The sequence below is a fragment of the Tiliqua scincoides genome, chromosome 2 (genome assembly GCF_035046505.1).
Source record: "Tiliqua scincoides isolate rTilSci1 chromosome 2, rTilSci1.hap2, whole genome shotgun sequence".
Lineage (NCBI taxonomy): Eukaryota > Metazoa > Chordata > Lepidosauria > Squamata > Scincidae > Tiliqua > Tiliqua scincoides.
Genome location: NC_089822.1, coordinates 103,531,596 through 103,552,838, shown reverse-complemented (window position 1 = coordinate 103,552,838; position 21,243 = coordinate 103,531,596). Strand labels below are relative to the sequence as shown.

The following is a 21,243-nucleotide window of genomic DNA, read 5'->3' as shown; positions in this document are numbered from 1 at the left end:
GAATTTGCTTTTAAGTTTCCTTGTAATCACCTCCTTGTTGTGGGTAAGATCTGTACCAGGGCATTGCCAACACCCAAGTTATTTCAAGTCTGCTTGTTTTATTCTTTCCTCCATCTTCTTTCTTTATTCCTTCTTTTCACCCTCACCCAAAACAAAATCTTTTTCACATTTTAACACTTTTCCTGTCTGTGGTAATGGGTCAAAGTTACACTATTAACAGAGTATGTTCTCTCCCAGAGCGTGCTTCCTCCACTCTCTCAAGGGACAGCAAATCTTCATTTAGAACCAAATGCCGCAAAGATTCCTGTTTTTATGTGTTAGCTACCCTCTCATACCTACTGGGTTTGTGTTCTGGATCTTAAACCCTTTCAACTATTTTAAAATTGTGGTTGTTGTAAAGCTGAAGTGAGGGACAAAGACTAACTAGAACTAACTAACACAACACAGATAAGTGATGACCTGCCTAAATTTGATAGTGTGCTTTGGGGGGGGGGGTTAATACCTTTTCTGCGTTTAATTCCCCTTTACATGTGTTAAGCGAGGAAAGGTTGAATATATGTATTCTAAACAAACAATAAATACCATTCACATACTACTCGTGTACACAACCTTAACCATTGACCAACACTGGGACTGTGCTAACTATAGCCTTCTGTTACTGCCCCATTCTGAACAGCTACAAGTTTCACAACACAATGAGTGACAAAGTCAACAAAATAGTCTAGCAGGCGGTCTACGTGTCAGATATGCTTCTCTCTCAGACAATGAGAAGGATTTTTCCACAATTGCAGGTTTTTAAGTTTTGAAGCATTTGGCAGGAGGATGCAAATTGGCAAAACTATTTTTATGCAAATGTAGATGTTCTGTGCTTTAATCTTACATGACCTAAGTATCTTCAAAGTACAGCCAAAATTACTATCTTCTAAAGTAGATATATAGATAACAACGCAAAGAGAAAATGCATTACTTGGAGACAGACTCGCTCACCAAAACATACAGGAAGGCTCCAAAGGGTTTAATAAGTTAGAGACAGATAGACACTGACCTGAGATTGCTGGAAAAGGAAGGACTTATGTGGATTTAAGCCACAGGCCAGGAGAACAGCAGTGATGTCTAGGATGCTCTCACGGAGGACAGTCGGCTCCTGCGGTATTGTGAGCGAGTGGAGGTCTACAATGCTGTATAACACAGAGTTGCATTCTTCCTGCAGGCTCACCCAATTTGTGATCGCACCAAGGTAATTTCCTAGATGAGGGATCCCAGTTGGCTGAATACCAGAAAAAATCCTTTTCAGGCCTTTATTCTGTAACAGAAACATAGTTTTTTGTTATTTGTATAGCAAATGAACATCAGTAACAAAACAAGATGAATGCCTGTGTTCATACTTGCAAACTTGGGCATAAGAACATAAGAACAGCCCCAACGGATCAGGCCATAGGCCCATCTAGTCCAGCTTCCTGTATCTCACAGCAGCCCACCAAATGCCCCAGGGAGCACACCAGATAGCAAGAGACCTCATCCTGGTGCCCTGCCTTGCATCTGGCCTTCTGACATAGCCCATTTCTAAAATCAGGAGGTTGCACATACACATCATGGCTTGTACCCCATAATGGATTTTTCCTCCAGAAACTTGTCCAATCCCCTTTTAAAGGCGTCCAGGCCAGATGCCATCACCACATCCTGTGGCAAGGAGTTCCACAGACCAACCACACGCTGAGTAAAGAAATATTTTCTCTTGTCTGTTCTAACTCTCCCAACACTCAATTTTAGTGGATGTCCCCTGGTTCTGACACACACACCCCTATCCTCAGAGCAAATATTGGTGAAGGAGAAGATTGTCACCTTGGAAATATCACACGACAACAGAACACTGGGTTGTGTGTTATCCTCCTGGAGCAAGCAACTCTGGACACTACCCCGGTTTACTCTAAGGTACCCCTAGCACTTCTCTGTGTTCACAAGCTCTCCCTGATTTCCACAGGGCTTTGACAGAACAACTTTCCAGTAGAACATGCCCCAACAGCTACTCTTCCACAACCAGACTGATCTATTGTTCCTGGGTTCATTTAATCACAGTCTTAGAGTGGTTCCTCATTTTAAATGGCAGATATGATCACTCAAGAGTATACTGGTGCATGCTGAAGCATATATATATGAAACATGGAATATGCAGCCACGTCTTTAAATGGTCAAATACTTTCGCCTTGAATCTGAGTTGGATAATAGGTGTACATGAGTTTTTAAAGATAAAGAATATGTTACCCAGATCCAGGTTTTGTGTGGGGAAACTCCTGGATGCTTGCTGCATTAATTGGGGTGATGAAAGAAATATATCTAGAACTTCATCTCAGAATACCCACATGGCACACTCAGAGCACAATCCAGATGCATTCTTGGGCCGGTGCAACTGCACTTGCACTGGCCTGTAGGTGTTGCAAAAGTGACTTAAGGCATTTCCACCCCAGCTCAGAAGTCCGGAGTATTTATGTTAACATCTTCCAACAGATGGCTGCAATCTTTGTCTCCGAGCCTTAGAATTACAATCCTGTTTCCACCTGCGTGTCTTTCACTCAGTTTGGTGGTGATTTTAGGGAAGAACACAAAATATAAAGATTACAGGCTTTTATGTAGCTCAGTTCTCTTAGATGAAATGTGTAAAATATTTTACAAAGCACCATGATGGTACTTTACAGTGTAGTACATGCAAAAAGACAGCATAGCACACGCAGCGGAAAGCATGAGAGACAGGGCCAGCAAAGAATGGATACACAGGAGTGCATTGCTTAACGACTTTCCACCTAAGGAAAACCTTCCACCTAACAAGGGACACAACAGTGGCCAAAGCACAACAAAGAGGCTCTTAATGAGGCAATCAGATATCCCATAGCCAGTAGCAGAGCACCTGTTTACAAAACAAAGAAGAGGTTCTTAATGCAAAGAAAAGGCAATTGGTCTCCAGTAGCCTGCACAGGGAGTGTCTGGCAAGGGGGGGTCTATTTACACAACAAAGGCACTTGTGCCCGGGGCACCCAGGTTCTGCAGCAGGAGTCCTACGCGCAGCCCTACATGAGCACCCTCGATCCTGTGGAGCAGAGCTCCGCGGATCCTCCTCCCTCCCTCCCTCCCCCCAGCACGCCTCCCACCCGTCCCCCAGCACACCTCCCTCCGCCCTCTCTCCGCCCACCACCAGCCTCCCCCTTCCCCAGAATACCTCCTCCCCCCACCTAACGTTCCGCAGCTCAGTGGTCTGGGAGACCACTGAGCCGCAGGAGCTGGGCGACTGCCCCGCGCTAGGAGCTGGGCTAGCACCGGCGGGAGCCCAGCAGTGAGCCCCGTGAACATGCCTTACAGCATCGTCCTGCTCTGAATGGGGTTGCACTCCCTCTGAAGGAGCAGGTCCACAGCTTGGGGGTTCTCCTGGATCCACAGCTGCTCCTGGAGTCCCAGGTGGCGGCGGTGGCCAGGGGAGCCTTTGCTCAGCTTCGGCTGATTCGCCAGCTGCGACTGTACCTGAGCTGCGCGGACCTGGCCACAGTAACCCATGCCCTAGTGACATCTAGATTAGATTATTGCAATGCGCTCTACGTGGGGCTGCCTTTGAAGACGGTCCAGAAATTACAACTAGTACAGAATGCGGCTGCTCATGTGGTTGCTGGTGCACGTCAGTTTGATTCTGTTGAGCCGTTGCTCCGGCGGCTACACTGGCTGCCGGTTCTGTTCCGGGCCCAATTCAAGGTGCTAGTTTTGAATTTTAAAGCCCTTTACGGCTTGGGTCCGGGGTATTTGAGGGACCGCCTCCTTCCCTACAATCCTGCCCATGCTCTTAGATCATCTGGGGGGCCCTTCTGACTGTGCCGCCACCAAGAGATGTAAGAGGGGCGGCGACCAGGAAGAGGGCCTTCTCGGTGGTGGCCCCTGAATTGTGGAATAGAACTGAGAACTGCTCCCTCGTTGCTAACGTTTTGGCGTGGACTGAAGACCTTTTTATTTCAAAAAGCTTTTAATTGTTGACAGGCTGGCTGGCGTTCTTGCTTCTTATATGAAAATCCACGGGTTTGTTTGTTTTTAGATTTTATAATTATTGTAAATTGTTTTTAATTGTTTTTCATGTTGCACTTTTAAATTGTAAGCCGCCTTGTGTGCCCGTTGGGCAAAAAGGTGGGGTATAAATTAATAAAATAATAATAATAATAATAATAATAATAATAATAACTGTGTGCAGTGGCCACAGAGCCATGCCGCCGAGCACAGGATTGGGCTCTTAATCACATAAGAACAAGGCCTAGAAAATTTATCCCCATAGTTTAGTGTCCACACCTGTAAGTAAATGGAGTTGCATTTATTTAGGCTTGGTCTCAGTTGGAGATGAGCCAAAGGCTTGTTGAAGAGCATATGGGTTTAAACAAAGTACAGTAAAATACTAGAAATACATCACTGTGCAAAAGCTGGCATTCTAAGCACCGTTAGTTGTGAGTAAGGCTCCCTGCCTATAGTGGAATCTTCTTCTAAGTAAGCATACATGTTAACAGGCTGTTAAATTTTAGAAACAGCTGAAGAGGCTGTTTAGCTAAAACCTGCAGAGAAAACAAGGTTATAAGTTCAAGAGAGAAAGTTGCAAGGTCTTGGAAAAAAAACTCTAAATACCGTAGCATCACCATTTCCACCTCTGGTTATTAGATTTCTTTTTGCTAGCCCATTCACACCAGGGTTGCCAGAATGTTTTTCAGGCATTAAGCATCTCCCTTACTCTCGTGCGAATTGAGTATTCTTGTTGACACAAGAAAGAAACCTTAAAGTATGATAGTCTAAACAGAGGCACATTATTCAGGGAGGCTTTTTGAAAAATCTCTGATATAACCCGGTATTAGGCTTTTTTTTAAAAAAAAGCAGTTTAAATCATCAATCATAACTGAGCCCTGACAGTTGCATCTCCAAGAAAGGCAAGCAACTATCTGGGTGGTCCCTTTAACTCTAGTCTCCATTAATGTGAACTTTTAAGTGAAGCTTATGCGAAGGTTCAAAACTGCAGTGGAATCAAATTTTTGCTGGAAAAAACCCACAAGATCCATTTCTAACTGAGACAACTAATAAAAACTTAGGACAGAATTGCACAGTTCCAGAAGGAAAGGGATATTGACACTGAAAGCAGTTATCCTTTGCCTGGCATTCACCCTCTTCCCATAACACGGCCGTAAAATATTATCCCATGTCCCAACATCATCGTGCGGTGCATTGCCCCTTTTCTCCACCACAGAACAAAAAATGCTGTAGAGCTGGGATGAAAGAAGCACATGACATGATGGTATCAGGATATGGCAAGTTTTACTAGATGTTATGGAGAGGAAGCATCCAACAGGGAGGTGACATTTTCAGAGGCAGGCCCACATTTCTGCTGGCGTGCAGTACTGTCCTTAAGAGATGCCCATGGGCATACACACCCCAGCAGAACCATGTTTGTCTTTGAAGAACAGACTGCGGTATCATATCAAACGTCACTTTTGAAACTCTTCTCAATTCAGCCCTGCTAACTGGGCAAAAAAGCACCTTTCAAAGTGGTGCCCTCTTCTATTTAGCAAGGGGAGAGCAACTCTTCATCCCAGCATGGCATCTTTTCCAGTGGCTGTTTCCTGCAGTCTCTTCTGTAACTCTTTTTAGACTGTGAGCCCTCTGGGGACAGGGAACCATCTATTGATTTATTTTACTGCTTTGTGAACTACTCTTGTTGAAAAGCAGTATGACTAAATAGTCATCATCATCATCATCATCATATGCAAAAGCAGGCTATGATGTGGCACAGCAAGCTGTTGACGGTAGGGCCACTGCTCAAGTGGTGGAACACATGGTGTGCATACCGAAAGTTCATCCCCAGCACACAAAGGATCATAGGGTGCAGGGCTGGAAGAGTTTCCTATCTGCCTGTGACCCTGGTCAGCCATGGCATGTCAGAGATAGCAGCAACAAACTACACAGACAAGTGGCCTGGCTCAGTATCAGGTAGCATCATGGTTGGCAACCTTCAGTCTCAAAAGACTCTGGTATAAGCCTACAGCACCCGGTATTCCCAGGTGGTCTCCCATCCAAGTACTAACCAGGCCTGACCCTGCTTAGCTTCCAAGATCAGACAAGATCAGGCATGTGCAGGGTAGCATCATGTGTTAATGCATAAGGGAGCTGGTGTACTAGCCATGAGGCCTGCCCGAAAAATGTTGTTGCCAGTGTCCTTGCACAAGGCTGGTCTTTAGGGGGAGAGAGTACCATTTCACCAAAGGTCTGTGAATTAAAAGGTGTACAGTAATACAACAAAGCTTTCACGAACCACCACGGGGTGATCACACTGAGTGCACAGCCCAAAAATACACCTAAAATACTCCAACCCATTGTGGGTAACAAAAAAGATATTGACAGTCTGGAAAGAGTTCAGAGGGAAACAACTGAAATGATTAAGTGCCTGGGAACAACTGGCTTGTGGGGGGAAAGATTAAAAGAATTACATATGTATAGCTTAGCTAAATTGCAGCATTTTTGAAAGTTCGCTTTCTTCTATTCCAGCCTCGAAGGCTGACCAGTCTCCAGGAGACTCAGGCTGTCATGGTTTGATCTATTACACTTCAAACATTCCATTATACCCTGAAATCAACTGGAAATATTTTTATTTAAAATATTCTCCATGTGCCAATGTTTAAAGCTGAGAAGAAGTGTAGTATGACTCCCTGGACTTCAAATTAAGAATACTCTTTTCTCTACCAGGTTCTGCAAATTATGCTCATCTTCTCGCGCCCCCCCCCCCCCATTCAGCCTTCAGCATCAGAAAAACAAATCATTTGAACAATTAAATGCTGAAGCAGAGAAACATCATATGCACAACTAGTTACTGTCTAAGCTGAATCACAAATGGTATTTGCAGTACATCTGTAGAAAAGGTGTCTCCCCCCCATATCCTTTATAAAAATACTGAGCTCAAATTGGAATCTGATGAAGGAAATTGCAGATGCTCGAACACAGCACAATTGGGAATGACGCTCCCTGAGCACAATTTAAGCTGTTTAGGAAAAGAGAAAGCATGAAAAAAGAAGAAATAACCTTTGTTCCCTCATGCAGAAATTACAAAATGTTAGCCAGCAGATAGTATGTGCAATGGAATGTTCATAAACTAATAAATGGCAGCAAAAATACAGTGTTTTGAGAAACTGGGTATCGAGCAGGAAGCAACAGGTTGAACGATGACCCGATTGATTAAAAGAACCAACTTGAATTTTAGAGAAAATGTTCAATAGAAATAATCTGAGAATATATTTCAAAACACTAATAGCTCCCCATGGACAGGCTAGCTGACATCAGGTTTGAAATCCAGTACCACTGATTTTATTTACCAACATAAAACTAGCAAACATTAAACATTGGTATTACGAGATTTTAAGTATTAAAATTAATACTTTGTAATTAAACTTTGAGCCCAATCCTATGCATGTCTACTCAGAAGTAAGTTCCATTATAGTCCATGGGGCTTACTCCCAGGAAAGTGTGGATAAGATTGCAGCCTAAGAGTTAAGAAATACAGCCACCTTAAGCACTGCTGTTGTGGAATTACGACGAGTATAAACTCTCTCAAAAAATCTTAAAACTGATTTTATGTATATTACAGCCCAATATAGCCCTAACCAACTTTCCAGCGCCAACACAGCTGCAATATGGCCCAAGGTCAGCGAACAAACATTCCCTTACCTTGAGGAGGGCTCTGTGATTGCCCCACGACCACAGAAGACTGCCCCACTGGCACAGCTGCATTGGTGCTGGAAAGTTGGTTAGGACAGGGTGCAAGTATAGGAAGGGCAGAATGATGTAGATAGGAGATGGAAATAAGAGAGAAGTCCTTATAATACTGAGAAGAAAATCTCAGATCAAATGCTTGGAATATGATGGTATAACAAAGGGAATATACATGGAAAATTATTAATAGTTTCAACAAACTGAAGCAATATAATAAATTTCATAATTGTTTTGATAGTTTATATTAATGAATCATAATTATTGCATGGTATTTTCTGTCAGGTTGTTTGATACTTTGTTAATAAAAAGTATCCCGGACAATACAAAGTATTTCACTTAAGAGACAAAAATTTTAATTTAAAAATGCGAATTCTGGAATCCTAGCACTGAAAAACCTCACATAGAGCACTAGCCTTCTATAAGTTTCGTTCCCTGTTTATTCACCCTGCAAGAGTCAGAAGGCAGCATAGCAGGGAGTTCAGCCTGGTGTCATGAAATCATGGGGCTGGAATGTGCTTTAGTGAAAGTCTGAGGTCAGGATATCAGAGCTGCACACTCCACTCTTTACTGTAGTTAATTTTTGTTTTTTTAATAGGGGAAAAATATAAGCCACAAGAGATACAAAGTCAAACTGTAGGAACTCAAGACTTAGCATCTTTATCCAGAGTAAATGCCTTTCACATTTAAGAAAACTATTACAGCAGCGGCTCTCAAACTTTCTACTGCTGCGACCTATTTTGTCAGCTATGGCAGTTGTGTCCCAGAACGCCTTGCTATATCACAATGCAAGGCCGCAAGGCAGCCAATGGAATGGTTGTGTGTGGGTGCCACTGGGAAGCCGCAAGGCTTTCTGGGCTGCCATGTGGCCCAGAATGCCTTGTGGCTTCTGGATAGCGCCAGTTCCATGACACGCCAAAAATCAGGTGACCCACGATGCAGAGTTTGAGAACTACTGCTGTATAGCGTACTTTTAAGACCAGTTCATCTCTGCTTCATGCTAACAGGATGTACTAGAAAATAGCAACAAGTTTCACATGCAAATTTGGTACTATGGAAACACAGTAGTCCTATATCCCCACACTAGTTCTGCAAGATTGAGAGACAGCAACTTTCTAAGGGACACCAAGAATGCACTAGGAATGAGCAGGTACTTGCACTTCCATTCCACCACTCAAGGGCATTTCAATTGGCTTTGCAGAATTAATTTCTGGTTCTCATACAAGGTTTTCCGCTTTACCACACACATCCTTGCAGCCCAAAAAACTGCCCCCGCATCTTTGCAGCAACCTAACACAGAAATTTAGCAGGTGAAGCCTTTCCCACCATTTATCACCATACTAACAGAGCAGTTCTAGGCATGTCTATTCAGAATTGAATACCTTTGTGTTCAGTGGGGCTTACTTCCAGGAAAGCGTTATAGGACTGCAGCCAAAGAAAGTGTTGCCTCTTATATTTCAGGGAGGAGAGGAGCCTTCAGATGAAGGCACAGAAGTAGGGACAGTAAAAACGAAAAGGGGGCAACACCATTTGCCTTTTTGCATGTTTATTGTTCATTCACCTCACTTGATCAGTTAATGTAAAAACAAAAGACAGCACCAAAAAAAACCAAGAAACACTGAAGCAGAAACTAGCTAGGAATATTCAAAGAGAAAGCTACAAAATATATAATATACACATTGCTACTTGGACATTGCAAGTGTATCTGCCTCACAATAAACCATTTTTTAGCATTGTTAAAACTGTGGGGTGCATGCAAGCAAAGCAGAAACAGCTCTCCAAGTGACTGCTGCTGAAATCAGTCACAATATTCTGCCCACTCTGCTGAAGCCAGCACCAACTGTCTTTCTTTTTAAGAAAAGGGGGGGGGGGTCACTCCAAAATTCTCTAATGAGTTCTCAGCTGTTGAAAAATGGTTGGCAAGCTTCAGTCTCAAAAGACTATGGTATAAGCCTACAGCACCCGGTATTCCCAGGCAGTCTCCCATCCAAGTACTAACCAGGCCTGACCCTGCTTAGCTTCCGAGATCAGATGAGATTGGGCATGTGCAGGGTAACAGTTGCTGCTGGTTTACATTTTGGAGTGTGGCAGGCTCCAGTTTAGAGATGTTTCCTTGGAACAGAACAGATAAAAGAGATGGCCAAGGTCTGCAAAGCTAATTGTAACTACAGGAGTGGGGGGGAGCGTGTGTTACACTCATCCACATGCATATACTGTATGTGCGAGAGAGGGAAAGAACACAGGAAGAGAGGAGCGAATCGCTGCTGACATGCGAGACAAGGAAGATTGATGGTTTCCCTCTCTAGTTTTCCCCACTGTGAAGGCACACAGGGGGTGGGGAAGGGGACGAAGAAGACGCTGTGCCGGCGACAAAAGCAAGCTGCTACGGTTATACCACTTGAGCCCTGATTAATGAGGCAGTAGCAACTCAGGAAGTGGAGAAGAATCATGCCCCTTATTTTGTACTTAATTATAATTGGATCCACAGCTTTCTGCATGGTTTTAGTTGTTTGAAAGTTATGAGTTTTCAAGCCAGTCAAAGAAAGATAAACTACTACGACAGAAGAGTGAGAGGAACCTCTTACAAACGCTTAGCTTGAATCAGAGAACGTGAAGTCTGAATCCACTAGCAAACATAGTTCAAACTGTATACCGTACATGAAAAAGTAACTGGTTTTGACCTGCGCAGCACTGATACTCCCTGGAAAAAAGCTTCAGTTGTAAATCGAGCATTTTAGTGTTCAGATACCATGCTATTTCTATATTTTTCTCCAGTGAGCGCATTCTAAGATCACGCACATCCTTATCGAGACATATTCTACATATGTGCAGGCAACAGAGAAGACAAATCATCTGCTGTGGTTTGGGGGGGGGGGGAACTCCATATTAAACATTCTTTGGCTTGGAAGAAAAAAAAATCCTGTGAACTTAAGCACAAATTGTACACAGGATTGTGGCACTGAAAGGAAGCACACTTTGGACTCTGCCTTCACTCAAAGTACTATGGTCCTCTGGGAAGTTGCACCCCCAGCATCGCCAGATGAACATCACACTAAAGGGGTAATCCAATCTGGCCCCCACCACTGACCAGAGAAAGAGAGACTTCAGGGAGCTCACTCCTCCCAAACCCTGCCAGAAAAGAACATTCTGCTCCAGCTGCCTGCAGCCAAAGAGTAAGGAAGGTCAAAGAGCTGCAGGGATGTTTATTACTAGCCGATTAAAAAAAAAAGCTGTGTTGATAATAAAATACAGGTCAAATCGACCATTGTGAAGCGATGCCACTGAACAGTTCTTTGGCACTGTAATCAATATTATTTTTAATTGGAAGCCTGTGCTTTCATGCAGGCTTTTTGAACTATGTACGTTCCACCTTCCATGCAGACCTCCAGAATAGAACCGCGTAGGGGGACATAGTGTAGTTTGTATACACCTATGTCTCACAAGCTGTACAAGCACAATTTTAAAACTTCAGCTACAGTTATGGAGATGCACACATCAATATTTGTGGAAAAGATTACTGAGCCTCAACGCACAAACTGAAAACCAGGAAAACTCCAGTAAACTTAGGTTTGTTCACACAATGCTTTTCTCCTACACAAGTCTCATCCAGTCCTCAGCCACAGGCACGCTCTAATACAGGGCTGTCAAACAGAAGGCCCACAGGCCAAATGTGGCCCCTGGAAGCAATTTCTCCAGTATCCATTATAACTGGGTTCTCCCAGCATGATAATTGGGCTCTCTCATATCTTGAAAACATGAACAAGATTTGCACAAGATTTTCTTTTCTGTCATTTGCAGAGTTTCTATGTGAGAACAAAGTGCTTATTTCTGGCCATCATCTGCTTAATGATGTCACTTCCTGCTTAATGATGTCACTTCTGGCCCTCAGCAGGCACTATGAATGCTAACTTCAGCCCCCTGTATCAAATAAGTTTGACATCTCTGCTCTAATACCTTTTCCCCTAAACTTTCAATAGCTGAAGTAGTGTTTTCAGAGAGAGAGAGAGAGAGAGAGAGAGAGAGAGAGAGAGAGAGAGAGAGACTTTTATCACTGTTTGCTCATCACTGACCTTGTGATTGTGGAATAGCACAGTTACTATTAAAATACCACACAAAGTTGCCATATTCCAAACTGACCATTTGTCCATCCAGATCAGTATTGTCTGCACTGCTCATAGGCAACTCTTTGACCTTTCAACCCTTTCTGGAAATGGCAGGAACTGACAAAACTTGTGATCCTCTGCATGTAAAGCTAGTACTGTACCACTGAGCTACATCCTTATGCCTCCTGGAGGCTCCTCTCCCAGTCACAGCCAGGACTTGGGAATAAGACTAGTGCTTCCAATAATTCCTTATAACTGGACTGTGCTAGGGAATCCTGGGATTTCCTTAGGCTGCAACCCGATACACATTTCCAGCTGAATTGAATGGGGCTACTGAACTGTTCAGTCAAATGAGACTTACTTCTGCGTAGACATGCACAGTATTGAGCTTGCAAAATCACACTGTCCCTCAAGCGTGAATGGTGAAGGGAACTCAATGCTACAGAGGTTTTCCCTGTTCTGAGACAAAGAATGGCAAACTTTAAAAGTTTTCAAGCCCTCTTATGGCACATAAGTGTGTCCCAGCAACTTGAGAATCACTGTTTCAACAGTGGGCTTCTGAAGGTATATAGTAGCTCATATTCAAACCAGCTGGTCTAATTCAATAATTTACTCAACAGAACGTATGTCAATAGGGCAGCTTCATGCTGGATTAATGTAGTCAATGTATACCCAACTGTTAATTAAAACAGTGTAGAAATTTAGAATAAAGATCTCAGTTCAGTATAAACTAAGAAGAAAAGATTTGGGTTTTAAAAGAGTATTCATGCCCTGTACACCACATCAAGTCAAAATCCAACTGATTTAAGCACGCATAGTAAAGAAAGCAATGCAAACCAACGGAAAAGTTCAAGTTTGGGGGGAAAAGGTCAATTTTTCAGGATACCATCATAAGTCCAGGAACATTTGGTTGTTTAAAGCTGCAGGACGGAAATTATGTACGTACACATTTTGCACTCTTGGAGATCACTACGGCCTTGAGACTGATACCTAGAGTTATAGTCAAATTCCACTATGGCAATAGTTCCCAAACTGTGGGTTAAGACACAGTTTTGGTGGTTCACAAAACTGACAAGACAGATTAGGCTATGTGCACAAAGAGTTAAAACAACCTGTTACTGGGGGGCGGGCACTGCTGCCCAATCACCATTATAGCCACACCCCTTGGCATTCAGCCATGAGGCTACAGCTGCCATCTTTTATATTTACTGCACACTTACAAGTGCGCATTCACTCACAAGCAGGCAAATGTTCCATGGCTCTTATCAAAGAGCCAAAGAATGGTTCCAATCCAATGAACATGGATCAACTAATGCTTCAGAAGGCTTAACGTCTCATCTGCACAGTATTTTAAAACTAGCAACACAATTTAGAAATCTAATCTCAGGAGAATCTTAAAAAATCTTTAAAAATATACACAGAGATAATCTTGGGACAATTCTCAGATTTACTATTTTATAAATACTTTATTATTCAAAATGCTTTAATGCAGTTTAAAGATATTTAGGCAGATCACCAAGAGAAAAACGTACATCTGAAAGCAGGGATGGGCACTCAACTCAAAATGTCTAGCTGACATTGCCTGACTCTGACTCAATTTGCCACTCAGGGCCAATGACTTGGAAAAGAGTCTTGACCCAAAGAGACTCAAGTCCCTAGTATGTGTGTGTCTGTTCTTGCTCACTTTTTGGACCTTGTGTGCGATCCAGAAGGTCCACTTTTTGGACCTTGTGTGTGGCCTTCAGACCGATGGCAGCAGCAGATGTGTTGGGCGGAGGATAGGTGGTTCGAGGATAGGTGGTTGAGGGGAGGAAGAAGGCTTAAGGGTTTTTTTGTTTGTTTTTTGGCTCAAGGACTTGACTCGTTTCTCAAAATGACTGTTGACTCAACTCAAAATGACTCAAAATTTTCCATGAGTAAAGTCATGACAGTGTGTGCTATGACTTGAAAGTTAAGGGGCTGCTGACTCGTGCTGGAGTGACTGGAGCACTTCCCTGTCTGAAAGACACTTTAAACAACACATACTGCTAGATCAAATCTATATAACTATCTGTGTAACTGTCTGTGCTTATTTATAAATAGTCCACCTTCTCTTCACTTGAATCTCCCTCAGCCTGAAATATTGCATGACCTTCTCCATTACCACAGCGTCCCAAAACCTTAATAACCAGTTCTTAATCCCATGAATTAAACGTTCTTTCCAAAGACATTTTGTACCTGGATTCAATCTTTCAAAGGAATGACTATCTGGATAGACAGCACTCCAGTTACAAAAATTTTGAAGCATCAGGTATCCAATGACCAACTGATAAAATCACAGACAAAATCTCTGCCCCATATTTTCTAATTATGTGGTGTGGGGCCCACCACATACACATATGTTATTTTATTCTAACATTCTTTCCAACAAAGTTTCAGTCCAGTTCCAATATTTCTTTTAATTTTCCAAGGGATCAGATACCACCTTGAGATCACTTTGCAATAAGAGTCTCTAAGTGTAGTATATAGCCAATGGAACCATTTTGTCAACATTTGTGTACTTATATTTTTAATATTGGAATCTACAGATATGAGAATGTCTTGATCATGTGGGACAAAGTGAATTAAACAAAACTTTACCTCTCTCTAAATAAGACCTCTGAATGTGAGAAAGCAGGGAAAATTTCATCTTTTCCCACAAATAACAGCACAATTAAATCAGGCACCATACTCTTATGACAGAGTACTTATCTGAGTCATACTTAGAAGTAACACTCAGATAACATCCAAAGATTGTGGAATACTACCCATCTCCATATTTGTATAGCAATGCTGCATGCATAAGTAACTCATGTACCCAGCTGACATTGCCTTCTGTAGTATCTCAAGCCACTCCAATATGTATTAAGAATAGGCAGTATCAAACACTTTGGTATGACATCACTACAATCACTGGTGTTTTGCTGACACATCAGGCAGGCATACCAGCAAAAATGTTCAAAGTTGGAATCTTAGGTTAAGCACTTTTACCCAAGTAAAACTCAGATAATTGAGTGACTGGCAAACTCAAACACAGACCTACAAAATTGAGGGTCAGAAAAGTTTTTCCCAAATTTTATGGTGGTTTGATATGAATTTGGGGTGCCAATTTCAAAAATGGCATCTGTTTTGCCCTATCATGTCTAGTTTTGGAGATATACATAGTATAGCCTCATTAGTGAATGGTTCAAACAGCTTCCTCATGAGCCAGCCATGATGTAGGCTTCCTCATGAGGAAGCGGATTGAACCATTCACTAAAGAGGTTATACTATATCTCCAAAACTAGACGTGACAGGACAAAACGGATGCCATTTTTGGAATCGGCACCCCAAATATACCCAGGAATTTGTGTAACGTTTAAGGAAACGCCTGCCTGTGACTGGACAGTTTCAGCGAGAGACTGCCATGAGATCTGAAGAACGTGTCTCTTCTAAAGATGTCACTAGTCTACTCACAACAGTGTCCACACATAGCACCATGATGCTCAACTGGTTTGGACACTGAAGAACAAAGTAGACCAAAGAGATCATTTCCTTAAGGAAAATCCTGAGCAGACTAAAGTGAAAGTAAAAAACTGAAAAATGTTCTTCACTCTGCCCCTGCCAAGGAAAAAGGGCACAGCAGGACAGAAACAGCACCTCAGCAGAGTCCCTGAAAATAATCTGGGATCATCTTCTCAATGAAACACTTCCCAAGGCTGCAAGACTTCACCTAAGCTCTTCTCTTTATTGCTTTTCTATTCTTGCAATTTTTCTTTTTTCATTGATTTGAGAGTCTCCATTCTAACAAGCAGGAGATAATAGGTGTCACAAGATTATTTAACTGGACAGCTATGAAACTGCTGGAAAATTTAGATCTTCTCAAGGAGAAAAGTGCAGGAGAGACTGTAGGTAAGAACCTGGAGTGCCTATTTATTATGGTACTGGTGTTTTGAGGATATGGTCTCCGATACTTAATATCAAGGGAGTTGTGCCTCAAATACACCACTAACTTTCCATTTTAAAAAACAACAACTATGATGTTCAGTTCATATGACATTTTACTGATCTGGTGCATCCACCCACTGGGGTAAAATAAGATCCAGATTATTTATTTATTTGCTTAAGAAATTTATATTCCGCCTTTCCCATGCCAAGGCATTAAAGCATTAATTTTAACATTACATAATGAAAACTAAATCAAAACAGAGCAAAATCTAACAAATATCATTGGACTACTGGGAAAAAAATTAGTCCAGGAAAGCTCTCAAGTCACGTCTGTATTTCAGAGGCCCAGGGGGCAAATATCCACTCAGCAACCAAATGCCAGACGGAACAGGTGTGTTTTGAGCCCTCGCCAAAAAGCGATGAGGTAGTAGTTCTCAGTTCCCATGGAAGGGAATTCTATAGTTGTGGTGCCACTACAGAGAAAGGTTGCCCCCGAGCTGCCACTCCGTTCACTTGGGACAGAGGTGACACTTGTAAAAGAGGCCCCTCAGATGACCTGAGAGGGTGGGCTAGATTAATGATTGTCATACTCAAACTTGAAATATTTTATTGCTATATTGCAGCAATTCTCAAACTCTGAGAATTTGAGAGCCTGTAAATTCTTATGGGGGGAGTTCTAGCTAAGAGGGCTGCAGGGACTTGGATGTACTCACCAGTCCCTGCTGCAGCCTCCCAGGGGTTCGGGAAGCCTTGAGCGACCATCTGCAGGGCTCCCTACCCTGCTAAAAGTGAAAGCGTAGTGATTGCACTCCGCCTCCGCAAAACCGGAAGTGAAGCGCAATTGCTGCACTTTTGCTTTTAGAAGGCTGGGGAGCCCTGCAGACAGTCGTGCAAGGCTCCCCACACCCCCAGGAGGCTGATGCAGGGACTGGTGAGTATATCCCAGTCCCTGCAGCCCCCTCAGCAACGTGATCCTGGGGATCGCATCGCTGCCTCCCCCCTGCCCCCGCCCCTTAAGGGGGCAGAGGCCAGGGCCCTCAGGTTGGGGCATCACAACACTCCAATTTGAAAAGTCCTGCTATATTGCATGGGGAAAGGTTTCTGGAGACGCACCACTTTTCATAGTCACATGGAGGAAGATATTATCTGAACTACCTCTAACATATATGCAGACATTACAGCACAGTAGTTGTATTAGTTCAGACAAACCACTCCCACACAAAGTTATGTGATAGTGTGCTGGGTGTAGTAAGGGAAAATGCACACATATGCTACTCTTCTGCACGATGCCCTGTATAACTGCCCAGTCTAGCCCCATTCATTCATTACCCACCCATGCAGAGCCAAAGCAGGAGGCTAGCAAAGGGGATCCAGCTATGCTCCCTGTGTGACTGCATTCACTGATCACAGTGTCAGGGCCAATGCACATTCATCACTTGTCTAAAGAGGGCAGTGCCAAATAGGGGAGGGACATGGCCAGTGAACATATCAATATGTGGGTAGCTGACATGATCCCATTTATCTCCCACACACACACACACACACATATATAGGGCTTGCATTAAGGCTAGGGTGACCAGATGTCCTCTTTTTCAGGACATGTCTTCTTTTTTAGCCTTGTGTCCTGGAAAGAACTTAAATGCCCTTCTTTTCACCTTCCTTAAATGTCCTTGCAAGTGGGCCCCTGCAAGCAGTGCATAGCCTTCTTGTAAGTAATAAATGATATGTAATACAGCTTTAAATTTAATAATCAGTAATATAGTGTTTAAATTAACCACATGAAATCAATATGTGAGTTTTAAGCTTTTATTTTGTCACATCCTACATTTCTCTTGAATGACCTACATTTTGGGGTTCCTTGTCCTCTTTCGCAGTTATAACATCTGGTCACCCTGATTAATGCAGGGTCCCATGCAACTGAATCTCCCCACCCCGTTTCTCACCGAGCTGGTAAACCTGTGTTGTACCACTTCAGACTGCAGATGGGGGAAGCTTAGATCGCTTTCTGCACCTCCATCTAAAAAAAGGTTCCTGGACTAACCAAATCATCAAGAAGAAGTCAGGATGAAAATGCTTGGACTTTCAACGGCAAAGTAAAAAATTACATTTTTGTATTCCACCTTTCCAGCTTACACAATCTTGCTCCTTTCAGCCTCACAGATGGGTTAGGCACCAAGCATGGGTGGGTCCAAGGAGGCAGGCCAGGATGTGTGCCCCCCCCCAAACTGTGAGAAGCAAAGTTGGGAGCAAAGTCTACCCAGTGGGTAGATCTGGACTCCAAGTCCACAGAGGCCATAAGCTCAAACAGGAGCCTGGTCTACCCAGCAGGCAAATCTGGGCTCCAAGTCCAGGTGGGAACCCAGGTCTACACTCTCAGCAAACAGCCATGGAGGACATATGTCCAACCAGGAGCCTAACTCAGCCATTTTCAACCACTGTACATAGCACATTGCTGTGCCGCAAATGGTCCCCAGGTGTGCTGCAGGAATTTGGGAGAGGGTGATTGATTAGTAGGATCATTGGGGGATGTGAGCTCCTACTGACAGCACAGTGTGCCTTGTCAACTGCCAAAAAACGGATGGTGTGCCTTGACCATTTTAGCACCTTGGCAGTGTGCTGTGAGATGGAAAAAGGCTTAAAAGCACTGGCCTTGCTGGTAGGTAGCTCTGGGTTCCGAGTTCAGGCTGGAGCCTAGCAAACAGCCACGGAGGCCATAAGCTCAAACAGGAGCCCAGGTCTACCTGGCAAGTAGATCTAGACACCAAGTCCAGGCTGGAGCCCAGGTCTACCCACCTGGTTCACCTGGGCTCTGGAGTTCAGGTAGTGCTCATGACCCCTCTTCCCAACAAACACTGGAGCCGCCTGTGGCACCAAGCCACCCAGGAAGCTTTGTGGCTGGCTGGAGATCCCCCTCCCTTGCACTGAACTCTTCCTACACTGGCTCCCTAGCTGAGCAACCACGAGGCAGCACAGGCAGGGAGGTGAGCAAGAAGCCTGTGCGCAGGGGAAGGACCACGCTGCCTGGGGGGGGGGGGGGAGAGAGAGAGAGAGACCCTTGCCTGCCATGGGTCTTCCCATACCCGGAAAGGCATGAGACTGCCTTGCGGGACGAGGAGCCCGGGCCCCAGAACGAGCTGCCCCCCCCCCCCGGAGAGGCATCTCCCCGCGACAGGGCAGGCACTGGGTTACCTGCGCGAGCCGACACGTCCGAATGGGCGCCGCCATGTTGGAAGAAGAGGAGAGTTAGTCAGGTGACGCTGCGCGCGCCTGCGCACTGCAGCTGCCCTGCCCAGCTCAGCCTTCCCCTTCCGCCCTCAGTGCCTGCGTTTGACCTGGTGATCATGTGGGTGTGTGTGCACGCTGAGAGGGCAAGCTTAGGAGGGAGTCCACTGTACCCAACAGAGCTTCTCCCCACAAGAAAGGGGGACCAGGGACTGCAGTCTTGTCCACACTTTCCTGGGAGTAAGCCCCATTGACTCTAATGGGACTTACTTCTGAGTAGGCATGCTTAGGATTGGGCTCTGAGGCTGCAGTCCTGTCCACACTTTCCTGGGAGTAAGCCCCATTGTCTGTAATGGGACTTACTTCTGAGTAGGCTTGCCTAGGATTGGGCTCTGAGGCTGCAGTCCTGTCCACACTTTCCTGGGAGTAAGCCCCATTGACTCTAATGGGACTTACTTCTGAGTAGGCATGGGCTCGGAGGCTGCAGTCCTGTCCACACTTTCCTGGGAGTAAGCCCCATTGTCTGTAATGGGACTTGCTTCTGAGTAGGCATGCCTAGGATTGGGCTCTGAGGCTGCAGTCCTGTCCACACTTTCCTGGGAGTAAGCCCCATTGACTCTAATGGGACTTTCTTCTGAGTAGGCATGGGCTCGGAGGCTGCAGTCCTGTCCACACTTTCCTGGGAGTAAGCCCCATTGTCTGTAATGGGACTTGCTTCTGAGTAGGCATGCCTAGGATTGGGCTCTGAGGCTGCAGTCCTGTCCACACTTTCCTGGGAGTAAGCCCCGTTGAACACAAAGGAACTGAGTAGACATGCCTAGGACTGGGTTCTAGGATTGCAGCCTCACTGTTGGAAGGACACCCCTCTGTCTATGTTTGGTAATTCTCTGCTTATGACCCTTGTAGTCTGCAAGTAAAGATTAAGGGAGAAGATGAGAAGATGATAGGTAAAGAAAAGGGAGGGGGAAATGATGGGACAGCAAGTTTGGAAAGTCAGCAAAGAGATGTAAAACTAATCTGAGAAGGCAAATATAGAACATAACATTTGGCCCAACTGTGCCCTTGTTTTGCTTGAATTTTAGGCCCAACAATTTTTACTTGATTAAAGGATTTCTATTCTGTCCTAAAATACAGGGTGCTTGAGGGGGCTTAAAATAACACTTAACAATAACACAAGAACACTTAATAATAACAATAACACTTAACAATAAAACATCAATACAAAATAAAAAAGTGCCAAGAACTAAAATACAACAGTACAGGTCATGCCTCATTATCCACTGGGGGGTTCTGTTTTGGAACCCCTAGTGAATTTTTTTTTTTTTAATCAATGAATACCCAATCAATGGAAAAATAGCTTTAAAGACCCACATCCAGGTTTCTTGCTCCTCCACTGCTGCCCCAGTATGCAAGGGTATAGATGCTATACCACATTCAACCACCAGATGGGGTGAATAATGGAATCCAGTGGGATGAAATTATAATTATTTAACAGCGCAAAGATTTTGGAAATTGGATTTTGGTGCTTTTTTCCTCTGTTACGAGGCATTTAAAGGTGGACTCTGGTATCAGTGTTGAGTCAAATCAGTGGATGCCAAATCACCAGGTCCCTCCTGGTTATCTAAAATAAACATATAAATACAATAAGCATGTGCTTGTAGCACATGCTTTTGTAAGCATGCTTACAATAAGCTTGCCGGCACACTCTCTCTCTCTCTCTCTCTCTCTCTCTCTCTCTGATCCTTAGAAAGGAAGACAACAGAATTGCTGGACAATAAAGTCTAGATTTCAAAGGAGAACAGCAACCAGTAGCCCCACAGTCATGGGGAACTGCTGAAACCCCTCACATCCTGTACCCCCCCAAATAGACATACCAAAAAAAGGTGGTTGGCAGACAGGAATCTAGACAGAGGTTCTCTCAGAACAGTTTCTGACATTTCAGAGTCAATAAATTAATATCTTTATTAGGATCAACCCGTGTTTAAAATCTGGTGTACAACCTTTCAGGTTGAATGGAAATTTTCTCAGGCTGGATGTTAAAAAAAACCTCCTTTTTTTTTTAAGATGGGAAGAAAGATGTTTCTTGGGGAAGGGCCAGTCTTAAGATTAAAAGAAATTGTGAGAAAGGCTTAAGGTGGCTGCTTCAAGAGCAAGGAATGGGAGGAAGAAAATAGTAGACTGGGCACTCTGTTTAAGGTTGCACCCCTAA

General features: G+C 43.9%; 1 protein-coding gene and 2 pseudogenes across 1 annotated transcript in view; all 3 read right to left on the bottom strand.

The window, feature by feature from the left end:
• Window positions 1-19,037, bottom strand: part of WARS2 (tryptophanyl tRNA synthetase 2, mitochondrial) — a 34,169-nt gene extending 15,132 nt beyond the window's left edge. The window contains exons 1-2 of the mRNA XM_066616376.1: window positions 19,002-19,037; window positions 1,046-1,303 (exon numbers count right to left, since the gene is read on the bottom strand). Coding sequence (XP_066472473.1) covers window positions 1,046-1,303; window positions 19,002-19,037 — 294 coding nt within the window. The remainder of the gene's footprint in view (window positions 1-1,045; window positions 1,304-19,001) is intronic.
• LOC136642833 (5S ribosomal RNA) lies at window positions 6,041-6,160 on the bottom strand (annotated as a pseudogene).
• LOC136643248 (5S ribosomal RNA) lies at window positions 9,715-9,834 on the bottom strand (annotated as a pseudogene).
• Window positions 19,038-21,243: the final 2,206 nt, after the last annotated feature.